Source organism: Nicotiana tomentosiformis, chromosome 5 (genome assembly GCF_000390325.3).
Source record: "Nicotiana tomentosiformis chromosome 5, ASM39032v3, whole genome shotgun sequence".
In the NCBI taxonomy this organism is placed as follows: Eukaryota; Viridiplantae; Streptophyta; class Magnoliopsida; order Solanales; family Solanaceae; genus Nicotiana; species Nicotiana tomentosiformis.
Genome location: NC_090816.1, coordinates 24,392,237 through 24,412,940, shown reverse-complemented (window position 1 = coordinate 24,412,940; position 20,704 = coordinate 24,392,237). Strand labels below are relative to the sequence as shown.

At 37.4% G+C, this 20,704-nt stretch overlaps 2 protein-coding genes and 1 non-coding gene across 3 annotated transcripts; 2 read left to right on the top strand and 1 right to left on the bottom strand.

Annotated features, from left to right (window-relative positions):
• Positions 1-2,055: 2,055 nt before the first annotated feature.
• On the top strand, positions 2,056-2,870 carry LOC138892037 (secreted RxLR effector protein 161-like). The gene is made up of 2 exons (XM_070175728.1): positions 2,056-2,566; positions 2,665-2,870. Exons 1-2 carry the CDS (start codon positions 2,056-2,058, stop codon positions 2,868-2,870), a joined length of 717 nt encoding a protein of 238 aa, XP_070031829.1.
• A 4,073-nt stretch (positions 2,871-6,943) lies between these two features.
• LOC117281405 (U6 spliceosomal RNA) lies at positions 6,944-7,051 on the top strand. Its single transcript, XR_004512036.1, has one exon. It is a non-coding gene; the product is annotated as a U6 spliceosomal RNA (small nuclear RNA).
• Positions 7,052-18,427: 11,376 nt separating this feature from the next.
• LOC138892036 (uncharacterized) lies at positions 18,428-20,115 on the bottom strand. The gene is made up of 3 exons (XM_070175727.1): positions 19,750-20,115; positions 18,878-19,435; positions 18,428-18,766 (listed from the first exon to the last, which is right to left on the bottom strand). The coding sequence occupies exons 1-3, from the start codon at positions 20,113-20,115 to the stop codon at positions 18,428-18,430; spliced, it is 1,263 nt and encodes a 420-aa protein (XP_070031828.1).
• Positions 20,116-20,704: the final 589 nt, after the last annotated feature.

The window sequence follows — 20,704 nt, the reverse complement described above, 5'->3', positions numbered from 1 at the left end:
GGTGGCCACAAGTTAATTCAAGATGTTTATTACATGCCAAAATTAAAAAGTAATATTTTGAATTTTGGGCCAACTTCTTGAAATAGATATGATATCCAAATGAAAAATATGCATCTTTGGCTTAGAGATTCAAGTGGAATTGCAATTGCTAAAGTGCATATGTCAAAGAATAGATTGTTTTCTCTGAATCTTAAGACAGTTGATACAAAGCTTCAGATTATGGTGTTGGCACATGCGATTTGGGCACTTGAATTTTGAAGCACTCAAATCAATAGAGCAAAAGAACACGGTGCATGGGATGCCATCAATCAACCATACCAATTAATTGTGTGAAGCTTGTCTTCTTGGAAAACATGCAAGGAGGAGTTTTCCAAAGGAGGCCATGTTAAGAGCAACCAAGCTGCTTCAGCTTGTTCACATTGGTGTGTGTGGACCAATCAATCCACCATCCTTTGATAAAAGTAAATACTTTTTGCTCTTCATTGATGACTTTAGTAGAAAGACTTGGGTTTATTTCTTGAACCTAAAACTTGAAGCTTTTGTTGCTTTTGAAAATTTTAAAATACTTGTGAAAAAAGAAAGTGGCTATGAAATAAAAGCTTTAAGGTCCGATAGAGGAGGCAAATTCACTTTGAAAGAATTTAATGACTTTTGTTAGTCTCATGGAATTCGTCGCTCTCTAACGGTACCTTATTCACCCCAATAAAATAGAGTTGCAGAGAGAAAGAATCAAACGATTCTTAATATGGTTAGATGTATGTTGAAAGCTAAAAGTATGCCCAAGGAATTTTGGGCTAAAGCTGTTTCTTGTGCAGTTTATTTGAACAACAAGTCTCCAACAAGAAATGTTAGAGATCAAACTCCTCAAGAAGCATGGAGTAGAAGAAATTCAAGTGTCAAGCATTTGAGAATATTTGGGATTATAGCCTATTCTCATGTGCCACAGCAAAAAAGAGCAAAGCTTGACGACTGAAGTGTCAAGCATGTATCTGTTGGCTATGATACGAGTTCAAAAGGCTATAAGCTATACAACCCAAGCAGCGGCAAGGTGGTGGTGAGTCGTGATGTTGAATTAGATGAAGAATTATCATGGAATTAGGAAACTCAGGAAGAAACTTCATATGATTTTCTTCCATACTTTGGTGATGAAGAAGAACCAGAGACCGTGGAACCTGTGCAGGACACAACTCCACCTCCTTCTCCAACCAATGTTGCACCTCTTCTTCTCAACAGAGTTCAAATGAACAGCCACAAAGGACAAGGAGTATTCAAGAGCTCTATGATGACACAGAAGAACTTACTAATTTTGATTTTTTATATTGTCTCTTTGCTGATAGTGAACCAATAAACTTTGATAAAGCTGTCACAGACAAAAGGTAGAGACAAGCCATGGAGGAGGAGATAAAGTCAATAGAGAAGAACAACACTTGGGAGTTAACAACTCTTCCCAAGGGTCATCGAGCAATTGGAGTGAAATGGGTATACAAGACAAAGAAGAATGTTGATGGAGATGTGGAGATATACAAAGCACAACTTGTAGCCAAAAGGTTACAAGCAAAGACAAGGTATTGACTATGAAGAAGTCTATGCACATATTGCCCGCATGGAAACGATTCGTTTGCTGATCTCATTGGCAGCGCAAATGAAGTGGAAGATCCATCAACTAGATGTCAGTCAGCCTTCTTGAATAGCTTTCTTGAAGAAGAAGTCTATGTTCAACAACTATTGGGCTTTGTGGTAAAAGATCATAAAGATCAAGTGTTGCGGTTAAAGAAAGCATTATATGGATTGAAGCAAGCCTCATGGGCATGGAATAGTTTTATCGACAAGTATTTTCAAGACAATGGGTTTACTCGTTGTATCCATGAATATTCTCTTTACCTTAATGTTCATACTAATTGAGATATCTTGCTTGTTTGTCTTTATATTGATGATCTTATTTTTACAGGTAATAACCCAAGTTTGTTTGAAACTTTTAAGAAAGATATGTCCTGTGAGTTTGAGATGACGAATGTAGGGCTCATGTCATACTACTTGGGCCTAGAAGTGATGTAGATGGAGGATGGAATTTTCATCTCTCGAGAAAGCTATATGAAAGAGATCTTGAAAAAGTTCAACATGCTCGATTACAACCCCGTAAACACACCGATGGAGATTGGGACAAAATTATCCAAGTTTGATGAAGGAGAAAAAGTGGATCCCACATTTTTCAAAAGTCTTGTGGGAAGTTTGAGGTACTTGACTTGTACCAGGACATATATACTCATTGCAGTTAGAGTAGTAAGTCGCTTCATGGAAGCTCCTACCTCTACTCACTTGAAAGTCGCTAGAAGAATTCCTCGTTACCTAAAATGTACGTTTGACTTTGGGCTATTTTATTCTTCTTTTAGTGATATCGACCTTATGAGATATTGTGATAGTGATTATGCAGGAGATATTGATGATAGAAAAAATACAACTGTTTTTGTATTTTTCTTGGGTGATTATGTTATTTCTTGGAGTTTAAAGAAACAATCAATTGTTACTCTCTCGACTTGTGAAGGTGAATATGTAGCAACGACATCTTGTACGTGTCATGCTATTTGGTTGAGAAGATTGTTGTAGGAGCTTAATTTACCACAAATTGAAGCTACAGAGATTTGTATTGGCAACAAATCCGCACAGGCACTTGCCAAGAATCAGTGTATCATGATCGAAGAAAGCATATAGATACAATGTATCACTTCATCAGAGAATTCATTGCCAAGAAGGAAGTTGAGCTCAAGTATGTGAAATCTCATGATCAAATTGCGGATATCTTTACAAAACCCCTCAAGTTTGAAGATTTCCGGAGATTGAGATCAAGTCTTGGAATGAAGAAGAAAAAATAAAATTAAGGGAGATATTTGTGGGACCCATTTAAATAAAAAAAATAAAAGAAAAAAGAAAACGAAGACAACAAGTTGCATGCAACAAGTTGAATGGACGGCTGAAACAAGTTGTGCAATTTGCATTTGCTAATTGCAAAGACACAAATCCGATTTTGCAAGTGCCATATCCGATTTTAGAAAGATGCAAATTTAATTTTGTAAAAGCCAAATCTGATTGGCTGTTTGGACGGTGAGGCTTGCTATAAATAGAAGTCATCTTTCTTCATTTCATGTACACTAAATCGAGAGAAGCAACAGAGAGTTAGAGAGAGTAATATCATAGTAAGGTGTTTAAAATAAAGAGTATTATTGTTGCAGTAGTCTCTTGACACTATCAAGTTATAATATTAAAGTGGTATTATAGTACTCCACTTGAGTATTATATTTTACCCCGTTAAAAATATTAGTGTCGTTGTTACTCTCTTGTGTTATTGTTATTTACCGTGGATATTATATCTGAACGAGATATTATTTTTCCAACATTTAATAACCAAGTTTACTTTACTCTTCCAAATATAAAAGAATAAAAGGTAATGAAAAGCAAATATTCAATAAACAAATGAAAGAAAAGCTTATTGATTATTGTAGCAGTAAGATATGGCCTAAATTTGTCTATGGCTAATCATACAACCAAAGCAAACTTGGAGCCAAATCATTATAGCTTGGAGCCAAAGAATACAAAAATTTTCTTTTATTATTTTTTTCTTTACTTGGAGACCAAGAACTTTGCCCTATAAATATGGGTCATCTTACATCATTTGAATCATCCCATGTTTTGAATAGAAAATCATTTTGAGTATTCTTGTAATAGAGAATTTTGTTATATTCCATAAAGTTAGTGTCAGGAAATACTTTGAGTGAACTTTTTCTTTGTGAGTGATTATAGCCAGGTTATTATCTTGAGATATATTTTGAGATAATTAGAGTTTCATCTCTAATTTTGTACTCTCTTTTGTGTACTAATTGTTATAGTAAAATTGCTCTTCTTCGCTTGTAGACGTAGGTCACCTTGACCAAATCACATTAAATATTATGCCTCCTTTATATGCTTTAATTGCCATTATTATCAACTTGCATTGTCTTTATTATTGTCATTATAACGTTGTTTGGCTAGATTTCGCACTACCCGGGTGTTCGATCCTAACAATTTGGTATCAGAGCCGGTTATAACCGGGTTAGTTTCAATAGCCAATATGACTCTAACAAAGACTTATGTTGACAAATTTGATCGAAGTGCAAATTTCAGGATGTGACAATTAAAGATGGAAGCCCTCCTAATTCAGGATGGCTTTGGCATTGCAAGAAAAGGAGAAGAAGCCGAATAAAATGACAGACAAGGAGTTTGTCGTCATATATAAAAAGACAAAAATAGGTATCATCTTAAATCACTCAAATGAGATTTTACGTGAATTTTCTATAGAAACCACAGCCAAAGGTATGTGGGAAAAATTAAAAATCTCGTATATAAAGAGGATGGTGAAAAATAGACTTTATCCGAAGCAAAAACTTTATACAATTCGTATAGGTGAATGTACCTCTATTCTCTCTCATATTGACACCTTTGATTCCATTATTATGGATTTGAGCAATATAGACTCTAAGCGGAAGTTGACTGGTTTGTTGGGTGCAAATCCGACTCAACATCAAGATATAATAATTTAGAGTATCGCTATTGTCATAAGAAAGGTCACAAATTTTCCAAATGCTATAAGCTAAAAAACAAAGAAAAGCATAAGAAAAGAAAAAATGAGCACAAAGATACACCGCCGAAGCTAGTGTAGCAACTGATGAGATTGAGGGAACTATATTTTTAGCAACTGAAAATAGTTTCACATTTGATAATGAGTGGATTTTAGATTTCGTTTTTCGCATCATATGTGTCCTAACGGGGACTTAGTTTCTATATATTATTCAGTTGAAAGTAGAGTTGTCCAATTGGGTAACAATACTACTTGTAACATTATTGGCAAAGGTACAATTCGGATCAGAACGCACGATGGTGTAGAGAGAACTCTTAACGATGTTAGATATGTTCCTGAGTTGAAGAAAAATCTCATCTCTTTGAGCACTTTAGAATCTCTTGGGTGCAAATTCACTGGTGAAGGCGATGTTCTGAAATTTTTTTAAGGCGCTCTTGTGATCATGAGAGCACACAGATCTAGTTTATTTTATACTTTATTGGGATCTACTGTTATAGGCACTACTACAATTTCGGTATCAGACCACTTGTCTGATTTTGATGGCATTAAATTTTGATATAAGTCCATTGGGGCTTTTCTGGAGGTGGAGTAAAATAACTATATCATTCAATTTAAGCCAAGATGGAGATTTATAAGATATGACCTAAATTTGGCCATGACTAATATTGGAGCCAAAGCATTATAGCTTGGAGCCAAAGAATAAAAGTATTTTCTTTTTTTCTTTTTTTCTTTATTTGGAGACCAAGAACTTGCCCTATAAATATGGGTTATCTTACTTCATTTGATTCATCCTATAGTTTGAATAGAAACTCATTTTGAATATTCTTGTAATAGAGAGTTTTGTTATATTCCGTAGAGTTAGTGTTGTGAAACACTTTGAGTGAACCTCTTCTTTGTGAGTGGTTGTAGTGAGGTTATTCTCTAGGGATATATTTTGGGAAAATTAGAGTTTCATCTCTAATTTTGTACTCTCTTTTGTGTACAGGTTGTTATAGTAAAATTACCCCTCTCCACTTCTGAACGTAGGTCACCTTGACCGAACCACGTTAAATATTGTGCCTCTTTTATATGTTTTAATTGACATTATTATCAACTTGCATTATCTTTGTTATTGTCATTATAACGTTGTATGGCTAAATTCCACACTACATGGTTTTTTATTTATCCTAATAGTAGATTTCTTCCAAGAATTGAAAGTAAGAATCTTCAATCAAGCAAAGAAGTAAGAAATAAAGACCGATTGCATATTTTTGAGAATTTCTCGATGATCGTACAACGTTAGGTAAGCGGAGTTTATATAAGGATGGAATACGTAACCGCTTTCTCCCACTTAATTCCTACCCTTTACTAATATTTATTATATTAATTGCCCGTCACTAAAATTATTTATAACGGTTACGGTAATAATAGTCAATCGCGTATAATCAGGGATTATGCCGATTCCTTTTTCATATTCGGAGCTATTAATGAATCTTCCTCTTTTATAGTCTCCATTCATCCTGCGCCTATCTCTTCCTTCCTGATTTGCCAGGTACGTTATCTTTGTAAATAATTCTGTGGGTGTTTTACCATCCCTCTTCATTCCTCTTTATTGCTCTTGTTCAAATGCCACCTGTCAACATATCATTAATCCATGTGTCATATCTATTTTTATACCACTACACAAACTTTTGTGGCGTCTTTTCCTTTTGCTGCAAATGATATTTACACAATAAGACATTCATTGATACTGGGATTACTCTACTATACTTCATCCCATGTTTTCCAGGTAGATATGTAATACTTTATAATAAAAGGATGGGGGGATCATAGTACAAAATATTATCAAAAACGTTGAGCTTTATGCTCGGGCGAGTTGGCTAGATTATCCGCAAGTTGATTCTCCTCCTTGTAGACATGCTTAATTTTCGGGCTCCCTAGACTGTCAAGAAGGTACCTGCAGTCAGGTGTGTATCTAGCCTTATGGTACGGGTTCATTTGAACCCAGTACTTTTGATGCGTAATATAATTTATGTGTAAGAATTTATTAATATTGCAATAAATAGTAGATATGAACCCATAACTTCAAATATAATGGGTTCAATGCTAAAAACACTTAGAGATTGAACACTTAAAGTTTAAATCCTATATCCGCCTCTGCCTATTGTTCTAGATACTTTGTGATTATGTTTTTTTGATCGCTAAAGTAAGTGTCTTATTGATGTGAACCAGCTAGCAAAGCTGGAGAAGTACATCCAAAAGAAAATGTCAACTTTACAGAGAGGGTAAACAACTAAGAAAACTCTAACATGAAAGAAAATAATCAAGTTCCAAGTCATTAAGATCTCTCATAAGATATTCCTTCATAGACATCTGATAAAATTGGAATGATATAGAGAAGAATAACATAGCCGTCCCTGCGCAAGGATGAAATGCACAAATAGAGAAATGGTCCAAGATGATCTCCTAAGATGAATGAACCACCCAAAGTCTTGCCTTACGTCTGCACTATAAGAATTTGGATCACTTGCACATCTGAATAGGGATGGAAAGTTTTCTTTTAGAGGCAAATGGCCAGGGGCGGAGGTAGCATATAAACTATGGGTTTGGTCAAATTTAATAGCTTTTGGGTCGGATCTTGTATGTGTTAAAACATCTACTAAATATATATAAATATTAAATTTCGAACCCATAATAATTAGTTAGTTGATTTAGTGGCATTTCGGACTTACAAACTTCAAATCCTCGCTCCGTCTCTTCATTTTCGAAACCAAAGGGTCGTGCCAAAACCTTATCTTCCTACCATCACTCACCTGTGTTAAATATAAATTTTAATGATGAAAAATAACATATTACTATGGTGCAAGATCACGAGGGATAAAATAAAGGACTCAAGAAGCTATATCATTCAAGTTTGGAAGAAGTCGAGAAAGGAAGAAGTAAAAGAATTAAGGAAAATATCTATCAACGGAAACAAAGGAAAGGAAAAATATCAAAGATTAGAGACGAAAAAGGAAGAAGTAGCGAAAATCAATCAAGGATTTGATAGTAGATTGACGGAGAAAATTATAGGAAGGTCTCAAATTAAAGGAAAACAAGATTGTGACTTTATGCACTGGAGATTCCTCTATCAAAGGTAGAGCGATAAAGCCCATAATCAAGTGATCCAACTTTGATTGCTCAAATAACAGAAAGATTTGCTTAACGGAAGAAAAGTATATCAAGGCCACAAGTCAAGGCAAATCAACGGAAGCTCCACCTTATTCTTGGAAAGAATCAGTCTATGATTCCTTTCAAGGATCAACTTCCTTGGGTCTGTAATCTCTCAAGATTCACATCAATCAAGAGTCAAGAAGACCTCACGAAGTATATATACATCTGTACCAGTCGTGAAGCAGATATACTTTGAATGAACTAATATCACTCTTTTTGTTTTACTTTAAACAAGTATTGTAGTTCTCTTTAGATCTGCTATGTAATTAGTGAGAGAAGAAAAGGAGATAAACACTAGTGAGACATTGTATCAAGAAGAGAGAAGTGACATAGTGACTAAGCTGTTGGTGTAAAACTACATCAACTCTCTTGTAATCGAGGAACTTCAACACTGAAAGAGAGCACTCTTGCAACCCAAGGGGACTGGATGTAGGATTCACATTGAATCCGAACTAGTATAAAAATCCCGGTGTCTTTAATTCCTGCACTTTATTTCTGCTTTACTTATATTCGTTTCTTATCTTAAGTAGACTAATTGGTAAACTAGTCAACTACTTAGAATACAAAAAGAAAAATCGACAATTCACCCCCTCTTGTACTTTCAATTGATATTAGAGTAGATCTCACACTTTTTATTTTTTGCTTAACAGCTAGTGAGAAAAGATTATGTCAAACCAAGTAACAGTTGGATCACTTTTTCAAGAAGGGACATCTCAAGTAAGGCCACCATACTTCAATGGACAATATTTCTCCAACTGGAAAGTACGCATGAAAATTTATGCAAAATCCTATGATGTCAAAGTATGGTGTGTCATAAAAAAGGGAACTATCCACTGCCAACAATAGCTCAACCACTCATTGATCATGAAGATATAGATGAATACACAGATGAGCAAATGTCTATTGTGTTCAATTTAATGCTAAGGCACGAAACTTGCTCTATAATGCTATAAGTGGAGAAGAGTATGAGAAAATTTCAAGCTGTGATAACGCCAAAGAAATGTGAGACAAATTGGAAGTAACTTATGAAGGAACCAACAAAGTGAAAGAAACTCGAATAAACACGTTGGTTCATGATTATGAACTCTTCCATATGAAAGAAGGAGAATCCATTGAGGAAATGCTTGCAAGATTTAGCAAAATCATTGGCGATCGGAAAGCCTTTGGTAAACCCTACACAAATGGTGATCAAGTTTGGAAACTCCTGAGGAGTTTGCCTACCATATGGTAGAAAAATTAGTTGCACTCGAATCCCAAGAACTAAACAAACATTCATATGATAAAATACGAGGAGATCTTATAGCATTTGAGAAAACCCATCTCAAGAAAACAATTCAGGAAGTAAAGGAGAAAATGATTGCTTTCAAAACTATAACTGTAGGACCTAAAGATAATATTAATAACGATCTGCAAGCTCTTGAAAAATAAATTTCCATGGTGTCAAGAAACATAAATGGATTGATGAGAGGATATAGAAATACAAAAAAGGGAAGGATGCCATCCAGACGAACTAGGCAATACAATGAACAAGACAAAAATGATGGAAATTTCTTTGAATGCGGAAGGTATGGCCATGTTCAAGATGAATGCTCTAAACTTAAAATAAAAGTCTCTAGAGGATTCAACAAAAACAAATCCTTCGGAAGCTGGAGTAATGAAGATATCTCAGAACATGAGAAAATAGCAAACCTATGCTTCATGACTATTTTAGAAAATGATATGAACAAATATTCTGGATGCTGGACTGATGAAGATACATCAGATGATGAAAGCAAAGAAGACACTGAAAATGTTTTCATGGCACGAGGTGAAACAAGCGAGGTAAGATCCTATGTCTGTGATAGATGTAATGAATTACAGGATATACTTGATCTTACCCTAAAGGAGTTTCAAAAGATGTTGAATGAATTGAAAAGACTCAATAGGGAGACGAAGGACTGGGAACTTAAAGTTGATGTATGTGAAATCGAAAGAGATGTACTTCAAGATGAGGTTCAGGAATTGCTAATGCAACTGAATGGCATGCACAAATCTGCCAGTCACTGTTCTGTCAAGTCTAACCAGACGACTTACAAGTCAACTGGAAAAGGACCGGCTAGAACTAAGTCCACAAGTGGTAGATCAAAAACTTGATCAACTACTGCGTGTCATTACTGTAACAAAGTTGGACATAAATATTCCTTTTGTAGATTTCGTAAGTCTAATAATTCAGGATGGATTTGGAAACCCAAAAACAAACATGATTCCAGTAGAACTAACCAGCAAGGACCCAAGCAAGCTTGGGTACCTAAAATAAGGTGATAATAATATTTTGCAGGAATACCACAGAAAGAGTCGCAAAGGAAAATGGTATTTAGACAGTGCGTATTCCAACTACATGACGGGTGACAAAAATCTGTTCAAAGAAGTTACAAAATAAATGAAGGAAGTGTCAAATTTGGCGATGATTCAAAAGGAAAAATAGTTAGCACCGACATAGTTCCATTCAACAATAATTATGATATTATAGAAGTATACCTTGTAGATTGACTCAACCATAATCTCTTGAGTATAAGTCAGCTATGTGATTCAGGGTACGAAGTCAAATTCAAGAAAACATGATGTGCCATTGAAGATGAGTCAAATGAAACAATACTTTCAGGGAAAAGGTATGGAAATGTTTATATTCTTGATGGCATTGAAAATCTAGATAGACATATCTGTTTAGCATCCATATATGATGATCCATGGTTGTGGCATAAGAAACTTGGTCGTGAAAGCATACATCTAATTGAGAAACTCTCCAAGCATGATTTAGTTATTGGCCTTCCCAAACTCAATTTTGCTAGAAATCATGTATGTGACGCATGTCAGATTTGTAAACAAACTAGAAACTCTTTCTAAAACAAAGACATTGTGTCTACGACCAAGCCTTTAAAATTGCTTCATATGGACTTATTTGGACCCATTAGAACTGCTAGCATTGGAGATAAACGATATACTTTTGTTATTGTTGATGACTACTCATGTTTTACATGGGTGATTTTCATATCTCATAAAGATGAAGCTTTGAAATGTTTTGAGATTTTTTGTAAAAGAGTTGAAAGAGAAAAAGGGTATCTCATCACAACCTTCCAAAGTGACCATGGAGGAGAATTCAAACGCAGAGGTTTTGAAGATATTTGCAATGATGAAGGATATACCCACAATTTCTCATCTCCAAGATCACCTCAACAAAATGGAGTAGTTGAGAGAAAAAATCGAACCCTACAAGATATGAACAGAACAATGATATTAGAACATTCATTTCCAAATCACTTTTGGGTAGAAGTAGTAAGCACAACCTCTCACATTCTCAACAAATGTCTTATAAGGCTCATCTTAAAGAAAACTCCATATGAATTATGGAAAGGCAAACAGCGCAATATAGGCTACTTTCATCGATTTGGCAGTAAGTGCTTCATCCACAATAATGGTAAGGACAACCTTGGAAAATTTGATCCAAAGAGTGACGAAGGTAGTTTTCTTGGTTACTCTATTAATAGTAGATCTTTTAGAGTCTATAATAAATGTACTTTATCGGTAGAAGAATTAGTGCATATCATATTTGATGAAAATAACACTACGGCCGAGAAAGGAATTATTGTAGGTGATGAAGATATCAGCCAAGAAACATCACAGACAAGCAAGTCACAAAAGTCGACTGATAGCATAGACGCAATCACAGAGTCGACTAGTGAACCTGCCAATAATCAACCTGAACCACACAAGGATTCAACTACTCCTGCAGTTGGAACACATCTAAATAAGTGGAGAAGTGAGCAAGAATATTCTCAAAAATTTATCATAGGAGATCCGAGTGAAGGAATTAAAATGAGGGGAGCTCTTAAGAAAAGGCAAATATAGTACTCATCTCTCAAATAGAACCAAAGAAAGTTAAGAAAGCCTTAAAAGACTCCAGCTGGGTACAACCCTTGCAGGAGGAACTCGATCAATTCGATAAGAATCAAGTCTAGGAACTGTTACCTAAGCCTGCAAATGCTGCCATAGTTGGAACCAAATGGGTTTTCAGAAATAAGTTGAACGGAGATGGAAAAGTAGTGTGAAACAAAGCCAGATTAGTAGCTCAAGGCTACTCACAACAGGAAGGAGTCAACTATGATGAAACCTTTGCTCCAGTAGCACGATTAGAGTCTATTCAGATTCTTCTTGCATATGCATCTTTTAAAGGTTTTACACTTTTTCAGATGGATGTCAAAAGTGCCTTCTTTAATGGCTTTATTGATGAGGAACAACCTCTTGGTTTTGAAGACTCACAATTTTCTTACCATGTGTATAAGTTTACTAAAGCCATGTATGGACTCAAACAAGCTCCTCGAGCCTAGTACAAAAGGCTTAGCTCATTTCTACTTGATCATGGTTTTACAAGAGGTAAAGTAGACACAACATTATTCATCAAAAGGTTCTATCGGATTGGTAAAGTAGATACGACATTCTTCGAGGTCCACAACTATGAGTCCTGACTGAAGTTTACACTATGTGGGACTATCGGATTATAATTATCCTAAGTGATCATATAAGTTAGGGAAGACAAGGAATTTAAAGGTTCTATCAAATGTAAAAAATTTTGTGCAAGATGTAAACTATATAAATAATCAGTATAAGTCTTTATGGGTTACAAGGTACAACTTAATTATTCAAAGAATAAGTGCAAACAATAACATATAAATGGGGGGGGGGGGGGTCCTAATTTATTTAGCCTAAAGGATCACCCCGTGCAACAAAAATAATACTACGCAACTCCCTTAGGATAATGGTTGCTCATATTATTCAGCATGCACATACTATCATCTCCTGCTACCCGATTACTATCTTAGAGTTGTTTTACCTAAAGCGCTCTAGTACAATTCTAAACCGCATCCTATGCGTGTATTACCCGTCCCATGCCTATGGTCTAAGAGGCTTTGGACCTACTACTTGGGTGATTCTAGACTTTATTTAGGGTGCTCAAAATGATAAAACTAGTCGTGCATTCAAAACAGGTAGGACTGCACATAATAGCAATTAAAGGCTCAAGTTAGCCTCCACAAATAAGCACAAATGTACGCGAAACAGTTTTCAAACTATGCAGTAATCGACTGTAGACAGGTTTGTAGTCGAAATACACTAGAGTTGTCTAAGACCTATAGACATGGTTTCTATGTGATTGAATGTCTTAACAAAATCTCGTAGACAGTACCTGTAGCCAGATTATTGAAGCTGCTGATTATAATCCTTATTAGAGGCCTATAGGCATGATCCCTAGGTGATTTGCGCTTGGGCTGTAATACCATTGAAAACTCAGAATTATCCATCTTTGATCCTATATGCATGCTCTTTAAATAGTTGGTATATGAACACGTACTCATTTTGTTTATCCCTATAGGCATGTTTTCTAGGTGGATAATGTGATAAGAATAGTAACAACGATGGTTTAATTAATCAATTAAGGTCCTACAGACATGGTATCTGGATGAATATCAATGGGAGCAAGTCTTAATTACTTAACGCGATCCTATAGGCATGCTATCTAACAACACAAAATAATAGAGCAAATAACCAATGATATTGAATCCTATAGGCATGCTATCTAATAGCATATAAAAATGGAACATGTGAACAAGTGAAACACTTAGATTCTTATAGGCATGTTTTCTAATAATGTACAAGAAGAGGACATGTTGAGCAAGTGAAGTGCATGGGTTTCTATAGGCATGCTTTCTATCAGTGTATAGAAATAGAGCATGTCAAACAAGATAGCAAATAAAATATTTAGACCCTATAGGCATGTTTTCTACCCATTTATGCGAGAATTAGAGTACCCGACCTCCTTTTACTAATTTTCCCCATTATTCAATTTTACAAGTTATTACAAACCAAATTGAATAATTACAGGCTCAATTAAAAATATAGAAAAACCTAGTAACACATCGGGGCCTTCAATTTAGGAGAAACTTGTATAAACCCTAGTTCAAAAAGAGAACACAAATAGCCAATAAATCTCACTGAATCAGACCCATATGCCTTGGTTGCGAGTGTATGCAGATGAAATATCGTCCAAATCTCGAAGAGTAAAGCTGATTCTCCTTGATTTGGAGATTGGTATTTGCCAAAAATGGGGCAAGTACTAAGTAACACTATAGTCTTGTAAGTAACAACGAGGTAACATGTGAAAGGTAAGTAAATCACAGAAGGAATCCATGATTTTATCGGATTTGGAGAAGACTGTGGGAAGGCGGCTAGGGTTTATGAAGGAGGGAGAAGGAGAGATGAGAGAAAATAGAGGCGGCTGGGCAGTGGATTTGTCTCTAGGGTTTGGGGCGAGGGTTATAAAGAAAAGGGAAGGGCTGTTGTAGGCCGTTGACCATTTAAGATCAACGGCCAGGATTAAAGAGGAAGCGAGGCGGATCATAAGACGGGTTGCGACCGGGTTAGATGATTGGGGTTGTTTAGTTTGGGCTACTGAAGAGTAAAATGAATGGGCCAGATGCCTTGGGCCTGTTTTGGTCCGAAAATTAGCCCTTCATTGGGCTATAAAATTACATATATGAAAATTGTTTAATAATTAATAAATAATAAAAATATTACTTATGAAATAAAAATGATTGAAAATAGTAGCTTAACATTATAAAAATATAAAAGTGATATTTTAGTGTAAATAATGTAATTATGTATAGAATATAGGCTATTATTGCAAAATTATGTGAATAGCTCAAAATACAAATGTAATTATATGAAATAAAATAAAAATATTATAAAACATATATGTGGGTATAAATAATAAATTTAGATGATTAAGGCATCACAAAAATAATTTGAAAGGGTAATTAATAGATATTTGAACAACTTAAATGTAAGAAAAATCAATTTTAAAGCTTTACAAATTATGAAAATTATAGAAAATACTTATATGACTCTTGTAAATTGAGTGATGATGTAAAATGATATTTTGAAAGTATATATAATATTTTATAAAATATGAGGGCAAAATTCGGTATCAGCAGCTGCCCTTCTTTACCTGAGAATGATGAAAGAGTTGTCAGGTAAAGAAAATGATGACCAATTTTGTCTGAAATGAGTGATGATGATGTGTTTTTTGAAAAAATAGGGGCCGAACCTTAGTTCTTTGGTTGCCTACATATCCCCGGTGTTATGGGAATCAGGCCGTATGTAGTTCTGGATCCAACGGTGAACGAAACCGATGGAATTGTTATAAGAGCGGTCGTGTGCTTCAAAAAGGATCTCTTAGATAGGATAGTTTCGTGAGTAATGGATAATTTCTGGTGGAGCTATGAACACGAATTTGAATTTAATGGATATTTGAGGTAAAGGTTTGGGTGGTTATGGGACAAAGAAAACAATTTGCTGATTATCGGTTATGTTTGAGATAATCAAGGTATGTGAACGGAAACTAGAGCGAAAATTGCTCCCGTTTGTAGAACAGTTAGCTCCCGAGTTACCTGCAAAGATGTCCTTAGACCATGACGTCCTGGGCCATAAAGCGTATGATAAGGGACTCGCAGGCCAAGAAATGGTGTCCTCGGGCCATGAGGATGGTGCCTCTGGACTATGACACCTTTGAATAGTGGTATGCAGTTTCGAGAGTTCCTCAGGCCATGGCATGATGTTATCGGGCTATGAGGATGATGCCTTCAGACTATGACGCCTTCGGACAACGTGGCGATATTCAACCCATGAAATGCAAAGATGCAGTGATATCAATCATTTGATAGAGGGAACATGTGATGCTTAATCATATGCGAGGACAAAACAAGGCAGCGCTTAGCCTTGTATGTGATGAGGGCAGTGCTTAGCCCTATGAAGAGAAAGGCAGCGTTTATCCTTATGAAATAATGAAGGCGATGCTTAGCCTCATGCAAATGCAACATACACAGTGCTTAGCCTTATGCTATAGTGGAGGCAATGCTTAGCCTCATACAATGTAATGGAGACAACTCTTAGTCTCATATAAGGAAAGGCGATGCTTAGCCTTATGTGATAATTAAGGCAATTCTTAGCCTCATGCGGTGTGATGGAGATAGTGTTTAGTCTCATGCAAGGAAAGAAAACGTTTAGCCTAATGCAATGATGGAGACAACGCTTAGCCTCATGCAATGTGATGATGACAGTACTTAGTCTCATGCAAGGAAAGGCAGCGTTTAGCCTTATGTAATAGTAGAGGCAATGCTTAGACTCATGAAACGTAATGGAGACAGTACTTAGTCTCATGAAAGGAAAGACATTGTTTTTCCCTATGCGATAGTGGAAGCAATGCTTAGCCTCATGCAATGTAATGGAGACAATGTTTAGTCTCATGCAGAGAAAGGCAATGCTTAGCCTTATGCAATAGTGGAGGCAATGCTTAGCCTCATGCAATGTAATGGAGACAGTACTTAGTCTCATGCAAGGAAAGGCATCATTTAGCCTTATGCGATAGTGTAGGCAATGCTTAGCCTCATGCAATGTAATGGAGACAACGTTTAGTCTCATGCAGTGAAAGGCGGTGCTTAGCCTTATGCGATAGTTGAGGCAATGCTTAGCCACATGCAATGTAATGGAGACAATGTTTAGTCTCATATAGAGAAAGTAAGCGTTTAGCCTTATGCAATGATGAGGGCAGTGCTTAGCCCTATGTAATGTAAGGAGGGCAGTGCTTAGCCCTATGCAGGAAAAGCAATGATTAAATGTGAGAGGAAAAAGTGGTCCTTAGCTTGACGCGTTTGTGCTTGGTGACTTCTGTTAGTGGAGATAGCATTCTTGTTATGTATTTGTGGACATACTTGTCATGTCTGTTATGCCAGAATTCAAAGAAAAATAGTGATTTTTGGGGGAAAGGTTGGCCCGTGCCTTTTATTCCTCGTTTCACCTTTGTTCCTTGTCTTGATGCCTTGTTTGAGTCACCCTGGGTAACATATGGTTATCACAGAAAAATTAAATTTTCAAAAATATGCATTTGTGGTAAATCATTTGTGAAAAATGCAGTTGTTTAAAATATGTGATGATGCATAAAACAAATAATTTTGTCGGACCGGAGATTGTGACATATTTCTAGACATTGCAACCTACTCAACTTGGAATTTCGAGGACCCTCCTCAAATTTCTACCATAGTTTAAATACACACTTCCGGCAATACACTTCTTGGCAATCTTCGACGTAATGAGATTAACAAAACTCGAAATCTTGCCCCAGTTCCTGACCGTAGAGGAGAATGATGATTTTATTATGATGTGACCAAAGCCATAGGGTTGCCTACGTATCCCCTCTTAAATGGGAATCAGGTAAAGTGTAGATCATGTTACATCAAAGAGAAAGTGCAAACACAATCTTAAACATAATATCTCTTGACTGCGTCCAAATTGATAGGTTTTGGCCATATTTTTCCATCCATCTCTGCAAGTATAAGCGCTCCTCTTGTCAGTACTCGGTGAACCATGTAAGGACCTTACCAGTTAGGTGAGAATTTCCCTTTTGCTTCATCCTGACGGGGGAAGATCCATTTCAACAACAATTGCCTCGGTGTGAATTGCATCGATCTAACCTTTCTATTGAAAGCCCTTGCCATTCTATTCTGATGGAGTTGATCGTGACACACTGTGTTCATCCTCTTACCGTAAATGAGATCCAGTTGCTGATATCGGCCTCGTATCCATTCCACATCGCTGAGCTCAGCCTCCTGTATAGTTCTTAGGGAGGGAATCTCCACTTCGGCCGGTATAACAGCTTTGGTACCGTAGACCAGTAGATAGGGGTTGTCGTAGTTGACGTACGAACTGTGGTGCGAAACCCGAGAAAAGAAAATGGTAGCTTCTCATGCCACTGCTTGTAGTTGTCTACCATCTTCCTTAATATCTTCTTGATGTTCTTATTGGCGGCTTTCACGGCTCCATTCATCTGCGGCCTGTATGCTGCAGAATTCCGGTGCTTGATCTTCAATGTTTCACACATGGCTTTCATTAGATAATTGTTGAGATTGGCAGCGTTGTCGGTAATGATTTACTCAGGTACTCCAAATCGACAAACAATACAATCTAGGACAAAATCCGCTACGATCTTCTTAGTCACAACCTTATAGGAAGCAACTTCAAACCATTTTGTGAAAGTATGGTGCAGCGGTGGTATGGATTGCTCCAATATATAGTAATCGGCACCCCCGGCAGTGTCCAATCCTGGTATTCTTGCACAATATATTCATACCCGAGACCAAAAGTTGTGCAATGATATTGTGGTCGTATTGGTTCTGTGATCTCTTGAATCTTTCGGCCAAGTCCCTAGCCTAGTTCATATCCAAACCACATCATTATGATTTCTATCTTATTTCTCCACCATCGATCCTTCTAAATTGCGTTTACCCGCTCAATGCGGAGGTACGTTTCTCCTCCCAATTTCCTCATGTTCTCGATAACTGGCACGAATTGGTTGGTGTAGATAGGGTTGCTTCCATTTCCGTGAATAATTACCACTTGAGGATTCCACTTGAACTTCACAACCTGGTTCAGAGTAGAAGCAACCACCCCAACTTCATGTATCCATGGTCTCCCCAATAACAAGTTGTAGGTGGCGGATATGTCTAACACTTGGAATTCATGGTTGAACCAGGTCGGGCCCATCTATAGATCAAGGCTGATTTCTCCGATAGTAGCTCTCTGAGACCCATCAAACGCCTTCACATTCATGCTTCCTATCCATATCTCATGCGGGCCTTTGCCCAGCCTTTTTAGAGTAGTCAGCGGGCATATGTTCAGGCTCGAACGCACATCTATCAGGACCCTGGCGATGAACATGTCTTCAAATTGTACAGTGATGTCCAACGCTTTGTTGTGACTCAACCCTTCTGGAGGTAGCTCGTCTTCGTGGAAAGTAATTTTGTGACTCTCCAGTACCTGTCCTACCATATTGGCCATCTCTCCACTAGTGATACCGGTAGGCACATAGGCTTCACTTAATACCTTTATCAAGGAATTCTTGTGTGCATCTTAATTTTGCAACAACGATAAGATGGATATATGGGAGGGAGTCTTGTTCAAGTGATCAACAACAGAGTATTCCCACGCATGTACCTTCCTCCAAAGATCATCAGTGCCTGTCTCCACGACGGGTGTCTTAGATGTGGTCTCTTTGCTTGTTCCTCCAAGATTCCCAGGTGTATAAACTCTGCCGGTTCTGGACATTCCTTGCACATCACTTGTCTCTTCCATCTTAGCCTTCCCTTTTCTTCTCACCTCTGCCACATAATCCCATGGGACGACATCAGACTTATAAGACGGTGTTGGAGCTACCATCATAGTGAAAGGTGTAGCTACCTCGACCTCAAACAGTGCTTGGGTTTGCACCACAATCGGCGAGAGGGCGACAAGAGATGTTTTAGGAGCATCCCTCTCCCGAATAAGTCCGACGGATCCCTCCTGATCCCATTCATCATCAGTTTCTATCACATTCACTCTTTCGCCCCTTTGATCAGGAAGAGAGTTATTACGGACATTCGGCATGGCCTCTTTTGCTTGTATAACTTTGGTGTCAATCAGTGTATGAATCTTGTCCTTTAACATGCAATATTCTTCAATGGTATGACCCTTCATGCCTGAATGATAGGCACAAGTTTTGTTGGGGTTAACCCACTGTGAAAGGTTTTCAACAGCAACAGCATGAATAGGGGTGACGTAACCAGCGGCCTTTAGTCTCTCATACAATTGGGTTATGGGTTCAGCGATTGGGGTGTATTGTGTGGGAGCTCTATGGTCAAAGTTTGGTAGTGGTTTTGGGTAGTTTTGGCTGACAGGAGGAGGTGAATAGTAATATGCAGGTTGGGTATTATATGTATGGTAGGTGGTGGCAGGGTATTGGTATTTTAGAGGTGAGGGTTGATATGTGGGTGGAGGTGTTTGGTATGTGAGGGGAGACTTAGGGCCCTGGCTACCACCACGACACCCACTTCTTTCTTCGTTGAGATAACTCCTGATTGCAAGGCTTTGTTGGTGGCTTGTAGTGCCTCAAAATTGGTCACCATTCCGCTCTTGATTCCTTCTTCTATCCTTTCCCCTAACTTGATGATATCTGAAAACTTGTGATTTTCAATAACCATCAACCTTTCGTAATACCGCGGATTATGAGCTTTAACAAAGAACTTGTTTATTTGTTCTTCTTCAAGTGGAGGCCTCACCTTGGCAGCCTCTGATCTCCAACCAGTAGCATACTCGTGGAAGGTTTCTTTCGGCTTCTTCTTGAGGTTATGGATATAGAAAACATCTAGTGCCGTCTCTATATTGAACCTGAATCTGTCCATGAAATCCGACACCATGCTCACCCAATTCACTCACTTCTTCGGATTCTAGCTAATTTACCAAGATATTGCGTCTCATGTAAGACTTTGCATGGATAGTTTAATGCGGATTTTCTCATTCTTACCCACTCCCACAAGCTTTTCATAGTAGGTTCTCAGATGCACCTTAGGATCACCAGTGCCATCAAACATCTCAAACTTGGGAGGTTTGTAACCCTCCGGTAGTTCTACATCTGGCTGGAATACAAGTCTTCATAGTTTAAACCTTCAACACCCATTGCGCCTTCAACACGCTGGACTCTCCCCGTCAGTTTCTTGAGTTCCTTTGCCATGTTTTGAATGAGTAGGTCCTTCTCAGTCGGCTCAGGTATGTATAGGGTTTCCACGTATATCAGGTTTCCGTGGTGTGCTTTTGGGATTTAGGTATATGGGTGATCATTTATCAAAGTTTAGCGATCGAGGGTGAGTTGTGGTGCGTTTTGAGGGGTGTGATAAGTGGTGGTTTGCAGATACTGGGTTAGGTGATGGTGGAGGTGTTGAAGGGTTTGCACTGGTGGCAGGTTAAGGTTTTGAGGAGGTGCAGAATTGTGATACTGGTGCATTACGA